The 22,899-nt window shown below is 42.5% G+C and overlaps 1 protein-coding gene across 1 annotated transcript in view; it reads right to left on the bottom strand.

Moving 5' to 3' along the window:
* The window catches only part of LOC308080824 (rho GTPase-activating protein 6-like), a 106,823-nt gene that overhangs the window by 20,004 nt on the left and 63,920 nt on the right, over positions 1–22,899 (bottom strand). The window contains exons 3-9 of the mRNA XM_080422842.1: positions 17,745–17,816; positions 8,314–8,462; positions 7,528–7,659; positions 6,875–7,067; positions 6,242–6,297; positions 1,286–1,436; positions 28–176 (exon numbers count right to left, since the gene is read on the bottom strand). Coding sequence (XP_080278968.1) covers positions 28–176; positions 1,286–1,436; positions 6,242–6,297; positions 6,875–7,067; positions 7,528–7,659; positions 8,314–8,462; positions 17,745–17,816 — 902 coding nt within the window. The remainder of the gene's footprint in view (positions 1–27; positions 177–1,285; positions 1,437–6,241; positions 6,298–6,874; positions 7,068–7,527; positions 7,660–8,313; positions 8,463–17,744; positions 17,817–22,899) is intronic.

Below are 22,899 nucleotides of genomic sequence, written 5' to 3'. Positions count from 1 at the left end.
AAACATCTTTTGTGCGGTGGCGCTCACCTCCTGTCCGTCCTTGTCGTGCCGGTCGTGGGCGTGGTCGGCCACGGTGGACAGGAACTCCAGCAGGCGGTAGAGCGTGTCACTGTTGCATGCTGGGAGCAGGTAGATCAGCAGCTGGGTCACCGTCTGTTGCTCGTCCGGGTCCAGCACTGTCAACGACACAGACCCGTATCAGAACAGGGGCACCTGTCTGTCTGACGGTCTGTCTGTCTGTCTCTCTGTCTCTCTGTCTGTCTGTCTACGAAACCTGTGTCTAGTGCTTTAACCCATTGATACCTGGAACGCATCTGTGTCACTTTAGATGTCTTTGGCTATTCAAAAATAGCAGATATACAAGCTCATAGCGCAGCACCGAGTGCCGCGCTACGAGCTTGTATATCTGCTATTTTTGAAAAATCGTGAAAAAAAAAATTCCAGATTTTTTTCAAAAAACTGTTAGGATTTAGAAAACATTTTTAAGAATCGCCTCAGGTCTTAATGGGTTAACCTCTTAACAAAAAGAAAAATGTTTTAACTAAAAATATCCCTTACCCAACCTTTTAAAGAGATAGTTCACCCCCAAAATGACTTTTTTCACCCCATGGAGACTTGAATTCATGGATATCTTTTTGTTTTTGTCACATACCAAGGACCCTAATGGAAACAAGACCGCAAGGAAGTTTTTGGACAGACCTTTTAGACAAAGTATTATAAATGTAATTGTGCTGTTTCCATTTTTTTGCCTAATAAAATATTCAATCAATCAATCAAAACATTCCTAAGCCAATCATTTGATGACCGGCAGGAGACACAAAGGAGACTCTTTACCGGAACCGCTGCCTACAGGTCCGCTGGTCATTAAATTATTGGCTTAGGTATGCGACAAAAACAAACAAATATCCATGAAATCAAGTCTCCATGGGGTGACTAATTGATAGAAAAAAAGTCATTTTGCGGGTGAACTATCCTTTAAGTATTTCACCACGTGCTCAATATACTATATAGTCTACGGCTGAAATCTTTCCAGTTTCGTATTTATGATGAGAAAGAGGGGACAGAGATGGCACAAAGCAGAAAAGAAACCTAGTAACCTAGTAGGGGTGTGTGTGTGTGTGTGTGTGTGTGTGTGTGTGTGTGTGTGTGTGTGTGTGTGTGTGTGTGTGTGTGTGTGTGTGTGTGTGTGTGTGTGTGTGTGTGTGTGTGTGTGTGTGTGTGTGTGTGTGTGTGTGTGTGTGTGTGTGTGTGTGTGTGTGTGTGTGTGTGTGTGTGTGTTGCTCACTCATGGTGTTGATGAAGGGCGTGTAGAGCTCCTTGGTGAGCAGAGGGTCGGGCATGTCCCTGAGGAACTCCTTCAGGAGGGCGGCCACGTCGTGAACGCTGTGCTCCTCGTCCATCTGAACGTCCACCCCGCGGTCAAACTCCTCACGCAGCTGGACCACAGAGAGAGAGAGAGAGAGAGAGATAGAGACAGAAAGAGAGAGAGAGAGACACACAGAGAGAGAGAATAAACAAGAGAGAGGGACATGCACAAAAGGGGAGAAAGGTAGAGATGCTCTTTTCATAAATGTTCATAAAGATAATGACAAACGATGTTGAATACAGGGATTCGTTTCAAGGGCCCCCCCGCTTTAAGCCTACGGACCCCCATTTAACACTTATTTTTTCTCTCTGGGACCCCGATCTACACTGTAAATGTGTGCACAGATGGAACTAAATCGACCCGTGAGGGGGTTCATTTGGACCCCTAGTTGCCCCTATAGACCCAACATCGAGAAAACTGGTTTAAATATCCCACGCACGCACACCGCACTACCTCAGCCTTTTCACCCTGCTTCTATTGATTGATTGAATACTTCGCGGTTTTCCAAAAAAAGCACAGGAAAGCACAGTTCAATACAAGGTATGCTAAGAGGATTTTAAACCACAAGAAAGCCTATGGCTTGTTTCCATTGGGGTCCTTTTCACTCAATTCATCAAAACATTTAATGACAGACAAATATACAATACTATAGCATGTTGCATCATGGGTGCACGGCAACTCCAGGATTCTCATCCATCCCACTGCTGTTTACGCAGCACTCATGTTCAACAATCGCCGATTCTTATCTCTCATTCAAGTCGGCAGAACCATGCATTGTAAAGCCCCCGCCGAGAAAGGGGAATTCCCCTTCAACGAGGGACTTATTTTCCTGCGTGTTTTGGTTGAGGTATTTCACCATTGATACGAGGCAATCCAAACAAGACCCTGTATGTATGTGATCGCGAAACATCAGATAAAATCACAGCGTCAGCTTTATTTTTCACGTGGGAAGGGGGACGAGGTCGTGTATGGCCAGCGGGGAAGTCAGCCTGTGTGTGTATGTGCGTGCGTGCGTGTGTGTACCCAAGTGTGTGTGTGCGTGTGAGTTTTAATGTGGTTGTTTTTTTTCAAACACAGAGCCTGAAGGTTCGGAAGAGGAAGGCTTCATAGGCTTGTGACTGGGAGGTCGTCGGTTCAGGTTTTCTAACCCATTCAAACCGGGAACGCATCTGTGTAACCACTTTATCCATATTTTATACTTTTGGCTATTCAAAAATAGTAGATGTACAAGCTCATAGCGCGGCACCGAGTGCCGCACTACGAGCTTGTAGATCTGCTATTTTTGAAAAATCTTGAAAATGTGTGCAAATCTTTGAATATACATATTTTTTTAAAGCAAACATTTTGAACTCAAATCTTTGCTTCTGGGGGTCCCTGGAAGTTGGAACAAAATATTTTGAGATGGGGGTCCGCGGCCAAATACATATAATTTTGGAGGTCCTGACATGAAAAGGTTTGAGAACCACTGATATAGAAACATATGTTTTTCAGAAAACTGTTAGGATTTAGAAGACACTGTAGAATCCCCAGAAGCAAATTATTTGAGTTACAAATGTTTGCTTTAAAAAGATACATAATCAAAGATTTGCAAAAAAAAATGCAGATCATGAGTTTGTACATCTGCCATTGTTTTAACAGCCAAAGAAATCTAAAAATGACACAGATGCTTTCCCGGTCTAAATGGATTAACCCAGATCGCCTGGGAAAACCCGACTGAACAAAGTAAAATGCGTGGCGTTTGTCCCCCTCCTGTTCAAGTTGTGCCCTTGAGCAAGGCATGTGCTGAACCACAAGCTGTCTGACCGGACAGGAAGTGTTGAGCAATCCACTACATCTGCCAACATTATACCATAACATAATGCTGTGTTCACCCTATTCTAATTATCACTGTCGCTGTAGGGCAGTAACCTTGTATCTCCATTTTTCATTGTTTTTATCATATTTTTGTCACACAAAAGCATCAAAAGTAGCAGATCTACAAGCTCAAAACACGGCGCGAAGCGACGTGTTTCGAGCTTGTAGATCTGCTACTTTTGCTATCTTTTTATTTGAATCCTGAAAAGTAACAGTTTTGGACATATGAGGTTTCCACCCGAATGAGACGATATGTGTTTTGTTTTAGTTTTTTTTATGAATGAATGCCCTATTTTTTATGCTTTATCGTATGACCGTGTCAAGCAAAAGTAGCGGGAAAAATAACCGATCTACGAGCTCACAACGCCGCATTGTGACCTCGTAGATCTGCAATTTGTTTTGCTATTTTAGAAACTGTGCACCTTTTTAATGACATGCCCAAAATATGGATGCCGGGTTGAAAGTGGTTAATATGTGTCTGTGTGGGTTTTATAAATATTTAACCAATGTAAAGCATTAACATGAGCTTGCGTGACTAAACAATAACTACGTTGGGATCCGTCGGTCATTGGGCAGCAGTGGCTCAGGAGGTAGAGCTTGGGAATCGTAAGGTTCCCCGCTCCTGTCTGTTAGTGTTGAAGTGTCCTTGAGGAAGACACTGAACCCCCAAAAAAAGCATGGGTTCCTGAGGCTACTGAACCCTAACTACTGCGATTGAAGAATGCGGGCCGGGATTCCTTTTTTGTTACCCTTCTTTGTCGACTACACCTGTCCATTGAAATATATATATATATATCTCTTTGAATATATAAAGAATGTTTTAAAAGCGAAGATCTTTTAGTCAAATCATTGCTTCTGGGGGCGGGCGGGGGGCCCTGGAACAAAATATTTTGAGAAATATTTTGGAATAGCCAAAGAAATCTGAACATGACACAGATGCGTTCTTAATGGGTTAAAGTACCATACTTTATGGTCGTTGCATCTATGATTCAGATGTGAAACGACGGTGTGAGGAAGTGCCTTCCTTGAATCACTGAACTATGTCATTGGTCATATTATTTGCCTTTCCTCCTTTCCAACAACAAGCGTAAAGCCGCCAGAACTTTCACCCTTCGTCCCACTTGGAATGTGGCCACGTTGCGTAATAACAACACGTGAAGCATGTTGTTGATGTTGTTGTTTTGGCCTGCAGTCTCAGAGTACCAGGAATAGTAATACTCAGTCCCCAAAGCAACAACCCCCTCATCAATGAAGAGGTCTTATGTTGGCTAACGGCGCGCTCAGCCCCTCATTGTTGCACGCCACATCTCATTATCACGAGGGCCCTCGTCCCCTTTTCAAGAGCCTGCATGTGCCTTTCTTTTCTGAGGTGGAAAATAACTAAGTACATTTACTCAAGTGCTGCACTTAAGTACGGCTTTGAGGTATTTTTATTTTTTGCTTGAGTATTTCCATATTTCAATACTTGATTTGTACTCCACCACCTCTCATAGGCAAATATTATACTTTTTTACGCCATTACAATTATTTGGAAACTTTACTTAGCTAGTTAGATTAGTGTAATTATTTACAAAACACATATTCTATACTTAAGCTATTCAAAAATAGCTGATCTACAAGCTCACAACGCGTGACATTGTGACAAATGTGTCATCATGACAAATCATCTTCAATATTTCTACATTGTGGTATTGCAACATTTAAAAAAAGAACCACCACTGGTTCTTTTGTAATGTTTGGCTCACAGATACACGTGCCCTCTCACGGATTCACGTGCCCACTCTCCTTCACACTCAAGTACCCCCCACCCAGCCCACCCGTCTGTTTGCGCAGTATATTTTCCGAACACACACAGACACAGTGTGTGCTTGTTTGCACTTGAATAGAGAATGCTAATGAGTTTCTAACACACATGAGTGTATGCACACGCATGACATGTAAACATGGATTGAGTAACACAGTGGCAATCGATGTGTGTTTACCCTCTTCAGTGTCTTATCTGTGATTTTCAATGAACAAATACAGCATTATCGTCGCTGTCGGGGCAGAAAAACGTGTATCTCCAAAACCGTTACTTTTAAGGAAATGGAAAAAAAAGAACCTGCGTTTTAATAGTAAAAAAGTTGAATTTTTTAGCACCTTTATTTATTCTTTGCATTCATAAAAAGACAGCGGAGGCAACCATGCAAGGCACTTACCTGCTAAAAAAAGGTTTATTAGATAGAATTACGTTTTTCTCGTATAAAAGCACCCCACCATTGGTGATAATTCAAGTTTAAAGGACATGATTCCTAACCAGTGCCCGGGCTGTGGGCAAAAACATTTTTTTTTAAAGAGGAAGTCTAGCTCATGTTCCGTGCAAACCAGACCCAAGAAATGTGGTCCAACATGAAACGACATCTGAGAAGCACTATAACGTCAGCTAAGGTGTAATTCCTTATGGGTCTGTAACTCTGTTGTGTCTGAGTGTCTCAGAGTTAACCCATTCAAGCTGGTAACGCATCTGTGTCATTTTAGATTTTAGCTATAACCATTATTTTATACTTTAAAAAATAGCAGATATACAAGCTTGTAGATCTGCTATTTTTGAAAAATCATGAAAATGTGTTCAAATATTTGAATATATATATGTATTTTTAAAGGGAACATTTATAACTCAAATCTTTGCTTCTGGGGGGGTCCCTGGAACAAAATATTTTCAGATGGCGGTCTGTGACCAAATACATATGATTTTGGGGGGTCCTTGACATGAAAAAGTTTGAGAACCACTGATATTATAGCAACATACGGTTTTCAGAAAACTGTTAGGATTTAGAAGATATTTGTAGATGCGTTCGCAGATTGAATGTGTCCCAGTCACAAACACTGAGGTTGTTTTAACATTAGAGATTTGGTGTCCCAAAGATAAAGAATGGTATCAAATGGGATTGGGAGGGTCCGTGAGCTAACACATACCAAACTGGGGGTCTTTGAAATTGAAAAAAAGGTTGTTACAGTTATCACTGGCTTTGATGGCCTCACCTGTCGGACCCGTTTCTTGGAGCTCCCCACTCTGAAGATCCCCACAGTCTGCAGACCTGGGGAGAGAACAGACAGAGTAACGGTTAGCTTAGCTGAAAACCAAACTGCTGACAAAAGGTACACATAATTGCAAATATTAAGGACTTAAAGCCCACATCCAGACATGTTTTATTTTCTGGATTTCCCTCTGATTTTCTCACCAAAACCGGAAAAATGTTGTGATATTAATTTATAGGGTTGTGCCGCTTTGGCGATCAGGCAGATTATGGTTTAGATCTACCAAATCAAATCCAAAACGGTAAAAAAGGCATAGATTTAACCTTCACAGCGATAATTTTAAACGGGCAATACCACTGCAATTATTTGTCAAAACTATTGTCTATATAAGCTCACGGCTTGTACATCTTGCTCACTGCAAGCTTGTACATCTGCTATTTTTGCAAATATTTGAAAAAATATCGAAAATGTTTATAAAAGCATTTTTTTAAAACATAACTCTTCTCTTCTGGGGGTCGCTGGCACAAAACCTTTTCAGATGGGGGTCCGGGGCCAAATACATATAATTTTGGGGGTCCTTGGCACGAAAACGTTTGAGAACTATACCGGGCTATACCACGTGACATGGGTATTCACCGTTTTTCTCCACGTGCTGACAGCAGCTGTCGACCACGCGGGGCACCTGTCTGTAGATGGGGTTGAGACTGAGCCGCTTGTCGCGGTGCTTCTCCTTCTTGGCCGTCTCTGCGGGCAGGGAGAGCTGCAGCGCCTCCAGCAGGCGCGACTGGCTGTCGTCCAGGTCCGTGATGGAGTCCACCGACATCGCCCCCTGGAGGAAGGAGGAGAACACACACAACGTGGATGTAAACGGCATCCAGTAGAAAAAATCATAACTCCATCCCGAGTCCACCGCAGCTAAAAACCTGAGCGTACGGTCAGGCTTTTTCTACTGTACCACTCGTCCTAGGATATAATATTATATAAAAGGTAAGAAAAAGTCCGGAATTCTCCTTTAAACGGACAGATGGGTGGGCCACGTGCACTCTTGGAGCATGTTTATTGTGATGATCAATCAATCGATTGTGTTCCGGCTTGGATTCGATGGAAGTAACATACCGTAGTTAGCGTTTAATTCCTATTTATTTACGAGACAAAAATCACATGATTTGTTTTACATCAAAATCATATATATATAAATTATTTGAGGGCCCACTTGCAATATCCTCACGGCCCACCAAGTGGGCCCCAGCCTCAACAGATTGCTGTATAGCTATAGAATGTTGGCTCACCCTCCGGCGTGCCCGCGGGGCGGGCTCCGGCGTGTTGGGCGACGTGGACTCGTTGGCCGTCTCCGACGTGGAGCTGAGGGACGAGTTGCTGCTGGACAGCTCCTTGGTGGACGGACGCTTGTTGGTGGCAAACTGCAGGACAGGGAGTGGAAAACACACATCTGTGAGTGAGATTAGGGATGGGACGATATGAACATTTCACGTCACGATCGTTGTGACCAAAATAATAAATGCTATTTACGATATGAATTTGCTTAAAACTCTTAAAATGGCACTTTTGTTAACCACTTGAACCCCAGCATCCATAGTCTGGGGTGGAACATTTGCCAAACATAGCAGATCTACAAGCGTTGCAACGCGACGCGTTGTGAGCCATTTGGGGACAATGATTGCAAGTAGTTGCATGGAGTTGCATTGGTGTGGACAGGCCTTTGGTGTCTCATGAAAAAGTACAGGCAGACAGACAGATAGATACTGTAGAGTAGATCAGTGTTTCGCTAACTTTTTCTTGTGAAGGACCCCCAAATTAATATGTGTACGACTGCGGATCCCCATCTGTGTGCTGTTATAATGTTTTGTTTTGTTTTGTTTTGTTTTTATCCCCCATTTTTTCAAGATTTATAATAATACAAAATAGCCAATGTAGGGTTAAAGTGGGTTAAATGATTTTAATGCTGTATAAACGATGCAACAATTTAGCTGGGGACACCCTGGAACCACCTCAAGGACCCATGGGGGTCCCCAGACCCCACTTTGAGAGAGAATTAGTGTTTTGGGGTAAAATACCTGTAAAATTGAGGAGACCAGGTCGGACGGGTCCTTGTGCTCCTCACGCTGATGCGGGTCCTGGCGAAAGCTGTCCTGGCGCTGCCTGTGTGTTCTGTCGTTGGCGATGACCTGGGACAGAGGAATGCTGAAGGCCTGGGGAACACATTCTGGCAGGGAGGAGGAGGAGGAAGAAGAGAGGGAAAGAAGAGTGACGTGGAAAAGGAATGAAACGGGGAGGAGAGGACAGGAGAGGAGAGGAAAGGAAAGGAAAGGAAAGGAGGGGGGCGGGATACGTGATTGAGAGAAAATAGGTTAAAGTTAGCCAATTAACCCATTAAGACCTGAGGCCAATTCTAAAAAAAAGGCCTTCTAAAGCAGTAGTTTTCAAACCTTTTCGTGCCAATGACCCCCCAAAATGTATTTGGCCACGGACCCCCATCCAAAAATGTTTTGTGCCCAAAATAGGGACTGGCCAGATTGATGTGATTAAACTACCACAAGGGAAGGGAAAGGTGGCAAGTAACTGGAAGTGTCTAGAACAGTAGGTTCTCCAAGTTGGGGTCCAGGGACCCTCTGGGTTCCTTGAGGGGCTTCCAAATGGACTATTAACAGGTCAGGTCAACTCTGAGAGTGTGCATTACATTACATTACATTACATTACATTACATTACACTCATTTAGCAGACGCTTTTATCCAAAGCGACTTACAATAAGTGCATTCAACATAGGTAGGGACATTTTACATGTACATTTTACACTCAGAATTATGGGGGTCCTTGACTTGAAGTTAAACAGTTTGAGAAGCACTGGTCTACAAATCGTCTCTGTTGGGTGGAAACCTCGAATATCCAAAATATCCCAAACTGTAACTTTTCAGGATTCAAATGCAAAAGCATCAAAAGTATTGAGAAAAAACTCGAAAAAGTTAGAATATGGAGATAAGAGGTTTCTGCCCGACAGCGACGAAATACTTGTTTACAGAATCAGCGGACAGTCTCAAATGAAACCCTTAATGACCTCCTCCGCTGGAGTTCATATTTTATGGCCGACGTCATTAAACGGCCCCGCGACACATGTTTACCATCGAAACCCGGCCTGATAAAAAAAAGTCTGATAAACACTACTTATACAGCTGCTTAACACAAATAAGACATCGCAGAACATCGGCACCGGCGGCCAATAAGCCCCGCACTTGGAAAAATACAGCTAATCTCTGCATATGGGCGATAAAAGTACAAAAACGGCAGCTTTGATGAAGACTTTCCCCAACAAGTTTGGAGTTGACTCAACTTTTTTTTTAGAAGCGGTTCGTCACCAGACCAGCGTTGCCATGTCTGCTTATTATAAGCAGACTTTGGGCTTGTTTTTCTGTAAAGTCGCTTGGTAGTTGCGGGTTGCAGGTTTTTTGGGCTCGTCTCTAAAGTGTAGTTGCTTATTTGGGCTTGTTTTGTAATGCCGTTTAAACCAGGGGTTCTCAAACATTTTCATGTATTTGTCCATAGACCCCCCATCTGAAAATATGTTGTGCCAGGGACCCCCATACCAGATTTGTGTTGTTAAAATGTAAAAATATTCAAAATATTAAATTTTTTCCCCCAAGATTTTCTTTTGAAAATAGCAGATCTACAAGCTCACAACGCGTTGTGTTGTGAGCTTGCAGATCGGCTATTTTCAAATGAAATGAAAATAGACAATATTTTCAAATAGCCGATGTATTATATTTAAAGTGCTCATGTGGCCTATAGTTGCTTCTTTTGGGCTTGTTTCCATAGACCTCGTTGCTTACTTCTCTCGCAAGAGCTGGCAACGGTGCACCATACCAGACATGTTAGAGCTAATGAAGTTACAGTGTGTGATCATGATGTGCCCGCTCTGTCATTCCTCTGTTCGCTGCATGCCATGTTTCCCATGCTCAGCTGTTGTTTAAAGAGAGCGGCTGAGCACTCTCGAGGTCAAAGGTGATAATGTGGTATAATGCAGACCAGACCCCTATATAAATCTCTTTACGGCATTCGTTGGCCCGAGGCCAAGCTGTCTGGAACAGGCTTTGTCCGAACTTGACTGATTGAATACTTTATTAGTCAGAAATGTAAACAGCACGTGGTACAGTAAGACATTAAAGCTACAAGGATAACACACGGTTACAGTATAAGGATAGTACTGTATGTCTGTCTGTCCCCTAAAACAGTGGTTTTGTCCCATAAAACAGTGGTTTTAGGGGACAAGGACCTCCAAATTAATATGTATTTGGCCGTGGACCCGCATCTGAAGATATTTTGTGCCAGGGACCCCATATAAGATTTGTGTCGTTAAAAAGTTTTCAAAAATATCCAAACATTTTCAAACATTTTTTAAAGATAAAAGAAAAGAAATGTAAATCCTGGTCCCCCGTCAAGGACCCCTGGGGGTCCCAGGACCCCACATTGAGAACAACTGCTCTAAAAGTACACTAATCAGAGATCACAATATCTGCATGTCTTCATGAAAAAGAACTATAACAAAAGAAAAGCTCAATCTTTTTTTTCCCTTTTTCCTTTTACCAAATGGGTTCATTGACCGGAGTCTAGAAGACCCGTTCATTTTTCCCCCGCTACTCTAAAATCAAATAGCCGATCTACAAGCTTGTAGATCCGTTATTTTCGGTGAATATTCATCCCTGAGAATATGGGGACACGAGAGGGTTCATGCGGTTAATCTTTTTCAAATGTTATGTTCCCCTGCTGCTTCTCTGCACATGCTCACAGATGCACCACTTATATGAAACACACACACACACACACACACACACACACACACACACACACACACACACACACACACACACACACGTGTGCCCACCACACATATCCCACTATGCCTTCACAGGCCACACGTTCTGCTATGCACCAAGCATACAGCCCGAGATGAGAAAAGGCAGTCCAGCTGTTCTGTTGTACATGCATATGCGGTGTGTGTGCGTGTGTGCGTGTGTGTGCGTGTGTGTGTGTGTGTGTGTGTGTGTGTGTGTGTGTGTGTGTGTGTGTGTGTGTGTGTGTGTCACAAGTGAAGGCATTTGAGTTTCAGAAGACCACAAGGGAGGGAGGGGGAAGGGGGGATGTGGTCGGTGAGCAACACAACCACTAACACTTCGACACGGTGGATTTGCTCCGCAGGCTCGCACTGTGACAGCAACATGGGTTCATGTAACACACACACACACACACACACACCCCGTTGTATTACTATACTTGTGAGGACAACATTTTAGGATAGCGATTTTTAAGAATGCAAATTTTAACAGTAAGGCAAAAGCTAAAAACAACATAGCGTACACAATTAACACAATGATAACTCTAAACCTAACCTCTAAATGCCTATAATCCTAATCCTAACCCCAACCTTAATCCTTTCCTCAGTAATTTTGGGGGTGAACTATACTTTTTAAGGATTACAATATTATTGTAAGCCTTCAAAAGGATAGTTCACCCCCAAAATGACTTTTTTTCCTATCGATTAGTCACCCCATGGAGCCTTGAATTCATGGACATTCTTTAGTTTTCGCATTCCTAAGCCAATCATTTGATGACCAATTTGATGACTAATCGATAGAAAAAAATATGTTTTTTTTGTGTGAACTATCCCTTTAACTCCCCACATATTTTTTTACCATTAAAAAAAACGAAAAACATTTCTCTTGTGAGGAGGAACATTGTTCTGAAACTGTCTATCTACTATACTTGTGGGGACATTCACTAGTATAGAAATACAAACACACACACACACACACACACACACACACACACACACACACACACACACACACACACACACACACACACACACACACACACACACACACACACTGTGGCTCATGTAGCGTGCCTTGCCACATAACACGCACCGCTTCGCTGCAGAACACATGGCCAAAACACTATTTTATCTAGCTTAGCGGGGATGTCAGCTTTTTCATATATCCATATTTCCCGTCCTCACTGAACCTCTATGGTAACAATAACACTGCAGATTTTTTTTTTTGTTGCACTCTCTCCGCTTTCATGGCCGTTTCGTCCCATCCCAGTGTGGAAGGCTTACATAAACCAGAGCTGATGGGCTCTGTGTCCGTACCGTACAGCAGGGGTCTTCAACAGGGGGTCCAGGACCCCTAGGGGGTCCTCAGAGTTACTACAGGGGGGCTTATTTTTATTTTACAGTTTATTTTGTGTGTATGTCCAGTGGCATCAGTTCAGCAATAGCTAAGGTATGGCAAGGTTAGGGTTGCCAACTCCCAGAGATTGAAATAAGGGACACCTATCCTGGGCGCGCGGCCGGAAAAATGTGGGGGTCAAACCCCCCCAAAAACCCGAAATGCATAGAAAACTATGCATTATACCTGTAACAATTGACGCACCTGTATGTATGTCTGTCTGTTTGTTTTTGAAAAATGTTTTAGCAACCCATATATTTGAACGGAAATGTATATTTTTATCCTGTGCTTAAAATTATTTTATTTATTTTTTGACCATGAGGGGGCCGCCAAGACGCTGCGTTGGGGCCGCATGCGGCCGCGGGTTGAGTAGCGCTGGTGTAGAGGGAAAAATGAGCAGTCCAAATTTAAAAAAAAAGAGTTTAATCAATTTTATACAATAAAGAGGGGGTCCCTGCTTCATCTCTCTCTCAGCTAGGGGGTCCTTGGCCTGAAAACAGACCCGGTGTTGTTTCTAGATTTGATCCCCCATCATTATATTGTTGCTGTCGGGCAGAAACCTCTGACAGTATCTCCATATTCTAACCACTGCTCTAGTGTGTTCAACAACACATTTATTGAAAACAGAAGTGCCTTCCACATTCTTACCCCCCAAACTTTTAACCTCATGTCAACGCAGTCTAGAACTTATTTTAATGAATGTCTGTGTGGTAGAGTATGTTTATACATTATAACTAACACATCTGCCGTGGTTGGAGGTGGTCTCCCTATACTCTTCCATTGATAATCTACATTTACCTAACTGCATGACAAGTAGTACTGCCTGAATCTCATGAGTGCTGTCGGTGCTGCTTAGTGTGTGTGTGTGTGTGTGTGTGTGTGTGTGTGTGTGTGTGTGTGTGTGTGTGTGTGTGTGTGTGTGTACAAAAATACTGCAAGCATTGATAAGGAACTTGGGAAGAGGTCTACTGTAGGAGGAGAAGATGAATTTCAGTATATACCGTATGTACCACTGGTTGCTAGTACGTATAAAGCTGCATTACACCTCAAGCAGACTGTAATAATCAAACCTTTTAATTGTCTGGTTCTGGTCTTACTTTGTTTCAATGGTGCATGCTATTCTTCTGTGACCCTCAACACAGGATCTGATAATCCCAGGCTCAAATAATTGCTACCGCCATGTTTTGGCTAAGAGATTCAGTGTAGAGAAGGGTAAAAAAAAAGGAAGGGGACCAAGTATAGACCCCTGAGAGATCCCGGATAACGAAGCATATAGGAGGGTTTAAGTAGGTTAAGTACAACACAACGAGCACCAGATATTTTAGACGAAGAAAAGTGCAAGACAACACGGCCGCGGTCAAGTCAATTTAGTGCACTTTTCTCCATGTCTGACCAGATATATAAAAAAAACAACAAAAACACACCCATCTGGTCATATTCCCGGCGGTTTAAAACAAATATTAGGGGGATAATTTGCACATATTCGGGCCGCAGTGCGGTCACAGCCGCTGGAAGCTTGAGTTACCGTGGCTGTGGAGCATCAAAGAGCGCTGCTAGCTAGGTTTACATTTTAGTTGACGTATATATACTGTACGAAAGTATACTGTTGGCCTCTCTGCCTGCTTCAAAGTGAAACACAGGGCTGGTGTTTGTCAGGTGGAACTAGGGCAGTTTATGGCATCGATACTGTACACACACCAGTGGTGGAAAGTAACTTAAGTACATTTACTCAAGTACTGTACTTACTGTAAGTGCAAGTTTGAGGCATTTTTACTTTACTGGTGTGCCTCCAATGTTCAATACTTTTACTTCTACTCCACTACATCTCAGAGACAAATATTGCACTTTTACTCCACTACAATTATTTGAAAACTTTAGTTACTAATCTACTTGTAGATTTGAAAATAAAATTTGAAAATAGCAGATCTACAGATCTAAAAGCAGATCTACAGATCTACAGATCTAAAATAGCAGATCTACAAGCTCACAACGCGTCACGATGCGTTGTGTTGTGAGCTTGTAGATCGGCTATTTTCAAATAGCCTAGGTATAAAATAGGGCTATTGTTTGTATGTTTTATAATATAATAATTGATAATTGCAAAGTAACTAGTAACTAAAGTTTTTGAATAATTGTAATGGACTAAAAGTAAGATATTTGCCTCTGAGATGTAGTGGAGTAGAAGTAAAAGTATTGAAAATTGGAAATACTCCAGCAAAGTAAAAGTACCTCAAAATTGTACTTGAGTACAGTACTTGAGTAAATGTACTTAGTTACTTTACACCACTGCATTTGGCCTTCAAAAGTATTGTACATGCACGCATGCACAGACACGCACACACACAATACGGGTACTTGTGCAGAGTAAAGCAAACTCACTACTAGTGATAGTAGCAGTCTTTCATTTTCTCTTAAAGGGACACTATCATGATTTTCAACATGACCTCTGGTATGTTTGTTTTAGGCGTATAGAGTTCCATTTAGCAGCCCTTTTCACACAAGGCGGTCTGCTGTGTGTCTCTGAAACGCTATTTAACTTGTGATGAACATTTTATGCCAGTGATGTCACTGGGGCAAAAATCGGTGAATGTGAAAACTGCATGGCATGTTTTGGGGTTTTTAGCCAAAGTTAGTTTTTGTTGGCCATCAGTGGCGTAAGAAGTTTTTTTTTAAACGTTTTCAGAATGGGTGGGCCCCCAAATACTTGGCAAAACACTAAGGTTTTAATAATAATATAACATTAATATATACATTTAAGAAATGTATATATTAAAAAAAAAATCTTTAAAATCTTGAAAGATTAGTTCAAGTGCAGGCCCAGATCCAATGAGAGTTTGGGAACCACTGCTTCTACCGTGACATTGTTCTCGTTCACTGTGTTTATGGCAAAACAGTGATCTTGACATCATAGACAATGAATCAGGGCGATGGAATGAATGGTGGCCATGGTCCGTTTGGACATGCCAGGCCCACATTCTTGTGAAATACATGCATGACAACTGTGAGAAACACAGAGAAAGACCAAAACGGACAGTAATTTTCCACCTCGATATGGATTGTATCATAAACAATTTGTTGTTTCTAGACCAATGGTTCTCAATTTGGGGTCCGGGGACCTCCAGGGGCCATTGAGGGGGTTCCAGGGGAGCTAAATTATTGATAGTTAGGAATCAAATGGACCCTTACAGTTCCGTAACTCTCAGAGTTATGGGGGATTCCATGGTCTACTTCTTACCAAACTCGGTGTCCTTAAAATTAAATAAAGAAAGGTTTGAAAACCACTGCTATAGACAATGATAACTATCAACAATAAACTGAAAATGTACTTAAACCCTACAGTATAATATACTTTGTTGACTAGGATCCACCATGGGTCTGTCCTTTTGTCTCTACACCAATTATAGCTGATCTGCTGTTTTCAACAAAGTGTTATATTGCCTATTATGACACAATGCCCAGAATAGAGACGCTAAAGTTCATGTGGTCAAGTGTTAGAAAAGCAATGAATTCCTGCAATCTTTCAATGTGTTCAGACAGCTAAAAAGCTACCAAAAATGATGAAACGGGAGATGTCAACATGACCCTTTTCATATCACGGTCCATTATTTATTCTGCATTTGAGCCACGGACCACCATTTGATGAGATTTAGCCTCTCAGACCCAAAACTTAGAATATGTTGTTGTCGTTGGATACCATTTTGTCCACAATTCCATGCTGTATTGATGTTGGTACCATAGAAGAGACAACAGGCAAACATTTATTTAATTAAGTAATGCAGATGTTTAACAATAATTTAACTCTTGATAGCATAAAATGAAATGAAACCATTTGGTTTCATTTTACGCTCTCAAGAGTTAAAGCTAAGGGTCCATTTGGTTACCAACTCTCCATTATTTAGCTGGGGACCACCTGGAACCCCCTCAAGGACCACTGGTGGTCCCCGGACCACTGGTTGAGAACCACTGGGCTAGAGCAGTGTGTACCCACTGAGCATGTCATTTCCTGTAGCCTCTATGTTTTTATTTACTGTGGGTGGTGATGGTCAAGGCAACACTTGTTCAATTTCTGTGAACTGAGATCCGTGGTGAGAAAGTAAGTGCATTCACTCAAGTACTGGACCCGAGTAAAATTTTGAGGAACTTTTACTATACTTACGCACGTTAATTTGTCAATACTTTACACGTGTTCTCCACTTCATCTTAGAGGTAAATATTGTAAGTTTTACTCTGCAATTATTTGCAAACTTTAGTTACAGGTTAATTAGTATTACAAAACATAACCCAAATAAGTCCTACAGTACTTAACACTTGAGCTATTTTTGAAAACGTTAGTTTTGTACTTTTTACACAAGTTGGCTCTGTACTTGGACGTAGTTTTTGTCTCCGTCTACACAAAAAAAACTAAGCCAAAAAACTATCTTAGCGTGACATTGTGACGCGTTTGTAGATCTGCTATTTATTTGCTTTGAGTGGTTAAGTACAGAATCTGAGTACTTCTTCCACCACTGACTGAGATTAGCACTCAGCCTCAAAGTACAGATTTCACAAGTCCTTATTGGTCAGTTCCTCTGGCATTCTTTTTGCTATTTTTTCCAGTCCCTCGCTACTTACAAAGAATCTGCGCCCCCGACAACTCTCTCTGTCTCTCTCTCTCTCTCTCTCTCTCTCTCTCTCTCTCTCTCTCTCTCTCTCTCTCTCTCTCTCTCTTATTAACAGTTTACAAAAAGCACAGAGGTACAGTTATGCAATAATGCTAAAAAGGATAACACAAAAATTCCCTGAGGGCTTGTTTCCATTGTGGTCCTGTGTATTCAATTCATCAAGACATATAAAGACATACAATACCGGGAGCAGTAAAAGTATATATTTACAGAAAAACAGTGGGGGGGTGGGTAATTTCTTTCTTTCCTCAGAGGGGGCCAGTATACTAGTATATATGCTCCCCCCCCCCCCGCCCGTTCCACTCAGGCAGGTGAGCGAGCGGCGGGGCTATAAAAACACTGTTTCTGTTTACTGGGATCATAGACGTTTATATTTCACTAAAGTGGAGGGACTCCTTGTAAGGGAACCGGCTGTGAGATGCACCGTCACTCTCTGAAGCATGCAACACAGAGAGAGAGAGAGAGAGAGAGAGAGGGAGAGGTGGAAGTAACTAAGTTCATGTACTTAAGTACAGTACTTAGGTAATTGTACTTAGTTACTTTACACCACTGCTGGCTGGGTGAGTGTCAGAGAGCACAGTGAGAAGAGAAACCGACTGTAATACCTTTGTCCTTATTCTTCTCTTTCGCCAAGGAGTCCAGCTTCCGCCTCAGTGACTTTTTCCGCTTCTGCCCGTCTGCAAGGGAGCAAAAAGAAACGACAAAGGGGAAAATGACATCAAACAAAGCGTATTATTCATAATACACCAACGCCAACTAATCACATTTGATATATCTGATGAGATTATGTGAACCGTGCGAGCATAAACATACGGCGAAGGGAGTCAAATGAACTCGATATGAACTCGTGTCAGTTTTATTGCAGTGAGAAAGCACTGGCCACTGAATCGACCCCCGCATCAAGATGACAGATACACATATTTAAAATAGTGTTCATCTTTATCAGTTGCTTCTGTGATCCGTGGTCAAGGTTTCACTGCTTTCATTGCATGTTTCACTGCATGTTATGACCATATATAAAAATGCATGCAGGACTGGTTTATCATTTTACATCATTTTACTGACTATTTTGCCTACTGGCTATCACCATTATTTTTGAGTGTTAAATAGCATGGATATAGCCATTTCACTTTCCCAGAATTACACGCCAAGTTCAGATCTTTCGCCACTGAGTACAGAAGCCATTTATAATGATTCCTGCCCAGGTAGCACTAAAACAATGTGAACAACAATCAACTTTGATTTCTACTACAGTAAATGTATGTAGATTGTATAGTTAGTTCAGTTCAGTTTTAATTCTGTGCTGTCTGTTTTTTACGGCTATATTTCTTGCAGCTGACCCCGGTTCAAATCCGACCCCAGGGGATTTTCTGCTGGTCATCCCCACTCTCTCTCTCACTGTCTCTCTCTCTCTCTGGAATAAAGCATAGCAATGCCAAACATGCATCTTGAGAAAAAGGAAACAATGCTACAGACTGTCTTTTTTTCCTTCAAAAGTGAGGTTGTTAAACAGGTCAAGGCAAGAGAACATTTTTAACCAGTGTGCAAAGGACCTGACCGAACAAAGTGTTTTCAGTTAGTTTTGGCGGGGGCAAACCGACCGATAGCACAAAAAAAAAATCTGAAAAAAACTCCCAACATTTGCAGAAACACCAGACCTTTTTGGCCAGAGACAAGACGGTTTCCTTTTCAGCGAGCGATGGTTCCAGGGCCTTGATGGTTGCGTTGCGTCTGCCGCATGGTTTCCCACCGTTTCCTGGCCATAAATCAACAATTTTTAGGAGCCATTCATCATGTTGACGGCTGACAGAGTAAACCACGCTCTTCTTCTCAGAACACTCCCGACACAAGCGGTAACGCGCGCCACAAGAGCAACGCCTGCGTATTCGCTTTTGTGTGCTATAACACACGTGTCGGCGGATGTCCACAGTTCACCGCGGGGTTTTGTGATAACTCAAGCTGTTTTTGTTTCTAAGTCCCCCCTTTTTTGGATAAAGTTACCAACTGGGTTTGTGTGTAATCATATGTGCGGTGGAAAAACACTTCAAAACCAACACCCAGGCTTATAGGTTTATGACTTTGGTCCTTTTCTGGACATAGAAAGTGGATATTATTGTTGATAGTCGCCGTCGTAGATAGAGTTCAGGCGAGAGTCAGGCTGTTTGGTCTGGGGAGGCCAGGGCTTCTAAAAGGAAATCCTATATGAGGTCTCGGTTTGGTTTACGCAAAGACGACCTTGGGGTTTGACCAAATGAAGCCTATAGCGTCCCTATTCTGGGCATTTCATAATAGGCGAACGAACGTTCAGCGGAAATAGGCGACCGTTCCCCGAAAACGGACGTTCTACGGGCTCACAACACGTCGCAACGTGACACGTCGTGAGCTCGTAGATTGGCTGTTTTTACGCCCACTGAGGCGATATAAGAACACATGTTGATGTGTAGTGCTTGAGACACATTATTAACCCATTCAAACCGGGAAAAGCATCTGTGTCATTTTAGATTTCAGCTATATACAGTATATATATAGCACATTGGTTGGCTATTCATAAATAGCAGATATGAGTGCCGCGCTACGAGCTTGTAGATCTGCAATCTTTTGTAAATAAAATATAATGCAAATATTTTAAATATATATATATTTTTAAAGGGGGACATTTTTGACTCAAATATTTGCCTTATATTATAATATTTGGAGGTCCCTCAGTGCCGCGCTATGAGCTTGTATATCAGCTTTTTTTTAATACCCTATCTAAAAATGACACACAGATGCGTTCCCCGGCCTGAATGGGTTAATGGGGTTAAACGTATATCATGCCCAGGTATCTACACTACAATATACAGCCAAGGTTCTGTGGAACTTCAACATCACCTTAAAGTGGGCATAATGTAGCGTAATACTTGAACTCTTGGTGTGATGTGATTTCTTGGGCTGGCCTCTCCTTGTTTATTTGCATTTCATGCGACTGGCCACAAGCCAGCATGCGGGCCCACCGGCCCACCATATCCAACGCCGGTGTGCACCTCCAACATCCATTGCTTTTCTATAGACCAGGGGGGTCTTCAACGCTTTTTTTCAGGCCAAGGAACCCCTAGCTGAGAAAAGCGATGAAGCAAGGGACCCCCCACTTCTAGTACATATTGTATGAAATTGCGTCGCAGATTCAACTTTTCCATAGATTTCATAGACTTGTTTGACAGCACTGTCATCAGTGTTGGATTCATGTTAATGTGTATTTTCAGACATTTAACCACTTGCCGAAAATAGCCGATCTACAAGCTCACAACGCCTCGCAGCACGAGGCGTTGTGAGCTTGTAGATTGGCTATTTTTGGCTAAAGTTCTCCTCAGAATAGGGATGCTAGGTTTCAAGTGGTTAATGTAAGAAGGATATCTATAAAGTAGGGCTAAAGTGGTAACACATTCCATGCCAGAGTTTAATATCATAACGTACTCACCCAGCGCCAGCGATTTATTGTTGTTTTTTTTGTTTTTTTCACGTCGCCACAGACATCGCTAAATCCGTTAAAATCGCGCGTTCAACTGTTTGTAAACACACAGGGGATCTGTGTGAAACGGCCAGCGAAAACCGTTTCGATCTCCGATCTGCCATCTTGAAGCTACAGCGGTTTCATCTAAACAGCGATCAGCGATGAGAAAAGCAACAACCGAGAAAATCGACTTTTAGTTTCCGGTTTAGAGTGGAAGCGGATGGATCCGGAATTTCCGGATCCCGGATAATTCCGTTTCCGGTGGTGCTACAATGAAATGTGTCGTACCGAACGAGGCCTACAATGAAAAGTCAACCTGTGAGTAAAAAAAAAAAAAAAAAACACCACTTCGCGTACATCTACGCGACTGGCACACTGCACAATTAAGTAGGTTGGCGTAGATATACGCGACTGGCACTCAATGTGTTTGTATGTTTTATAACGTAATAATTTATATCTGCAAAGTAACTAGTAACTAAAGTCAAATAATTATAGTGGAGTAAAAGTACAATATTTGCATCTGAGATGTAGTGGAGTAGAAGTAAAAGTATTGACAATTGGAAATAGTAAAGTAAAAATACCTCAAAATTGTGCACATTGTGGTGGAGTATGTGCATGCAGTATGTGGACCAGAGAGAGAGAGAGGGGGGGGGGGGGGTATTGGTGTGTGAAAGAGAAACATTAGGAGAGAACGTGAGAGAGAGAGAACGAAGCAGATGGAATGAACGAAAGAAAGACGGCACGAGAACCCAGGGAACGAGAGAGATGAGAGAGAGATAGGAAATGGTTTGGATTTTTTGACAGAGGGCTCTCAAAGCTTCATGGAAATCCCCCAGACCTCCAAACCTTCCCCTGTTCAAATCCAACCACTCATGAAATCATTCAGCCAACCTTTGGCTCTCCTCTCTCTCTGTCTCTATGTCTCTCTGTCTGTCTCTCTCTCACTCACTCTCTCTCTCTCTCTCTCTCTCTCTCTCTCTCTCTCTCTCTCTCTCTCTCTCTCTCTCTCTGTCTCTCTCTCTCTCTGTGTGTCTCTCTCTCTCTCTCTCTCTCTCTCTCTCTCTCTCTCTCTCTCTCTCTCTCTCTCTCTCTCTCTCTCTCTCTCTCTCTCTCTCTCTCTCTCTCACATACTCTCATCACCAGTTCTCTCATCCCTCTCTCAAACCTTGTGACCTTCTTTCTTTCTTTCCGAGTGCGTGTGCGCGCACACGCGTGCGCGTGTGTCGGCCCTTGGAGAAACATCGGCAACCTGACCTCAGGCACACAGAGCCGGTGGACTAACAATACACACACACACACACACACACACACCCCCACACACACACACACACACACACACACACACACACACGTTGAAATATTCCCTTCACTAGCACAAGCACGGGTGTCAGGGGGCTCTGGAATTCATAAGCAACACAGACAAGTAAGTATTAAATCATGCCGGGGAGCAGTTTAACCTTCTGCAGGAATGCAAGGCCCTGGCTAATATATACAGTCCAGCCCTGCACAACTGCAGTGCATATAGTATATACTAGCGCTGCACCAGACCACTCTGCTATAGCCAAGACTTCTATACAGACCACTAGTGCATATAGTATATACTAGTGGTGCAACTGCAACCAGACCGCTCTGCTAGCCAAGACCTCTACACAGACCACTGCACAGTCAAGTGACGTACAGCTACAGTCTTTTCCAACATATTCTCTCTCTCTCAAGCCGTACTACTAGTGGTGGCATGGGACCAACGTGTCCCAAGAACGGCAACGTTTACCTGATTTTACCTTGTCCTTGCTGGGGGACAGGCAACGCTAGACAGAGGGACACACTCAGACTGGATTGATCAGGCGGGCTGGCAAGGTGATAGGGATCGAGCTTGACTCTGTCTGTGGTGGCAATGGCAGAGACGAGGACAGTATCCATACTGGATGATGCCAGCCACCCGCTGCACACAGCCCTTTCCTCACAGAGGAGCACATTCAGTGATAGGTTTCGATCACATAAGTGTAGCACAAACTCCTTTATGTAAATTTCCTTCAGGATTAATAAAGTAGCCATCTATCCATATATCCATCTATCTATCCATCCATCCATCCCACACTGTAATGCAGAAGTGCCGTTCTCAAACCCGAGACGTAGAGAGGGTGACGAGAGGCAATATTATTATACAGTCAGAATATACAGTTTTGACTGCTGACTTGTTAACAATTAGTAACGGAACTTGGCTTTATTATTATATAAACATCAATGTCCAGTTAGGTTGATAACACGTA

Source organism: Gymnoscopelus braueri (assembly GCF_963280865.1).
Source record: "Gymnoscopelus braueri genome assembly, chromosome: 24".
Lineage (NCBI taxonomy): Eukaryota > Metazoa > Chordata > Actinopteri > Myctophiformes > Myctophidae > Gymnoscopelus > Gymnoscopelus braueri.
This window is presented reverse-complemented; position numbering and strand designations above follow the sequence as displayed.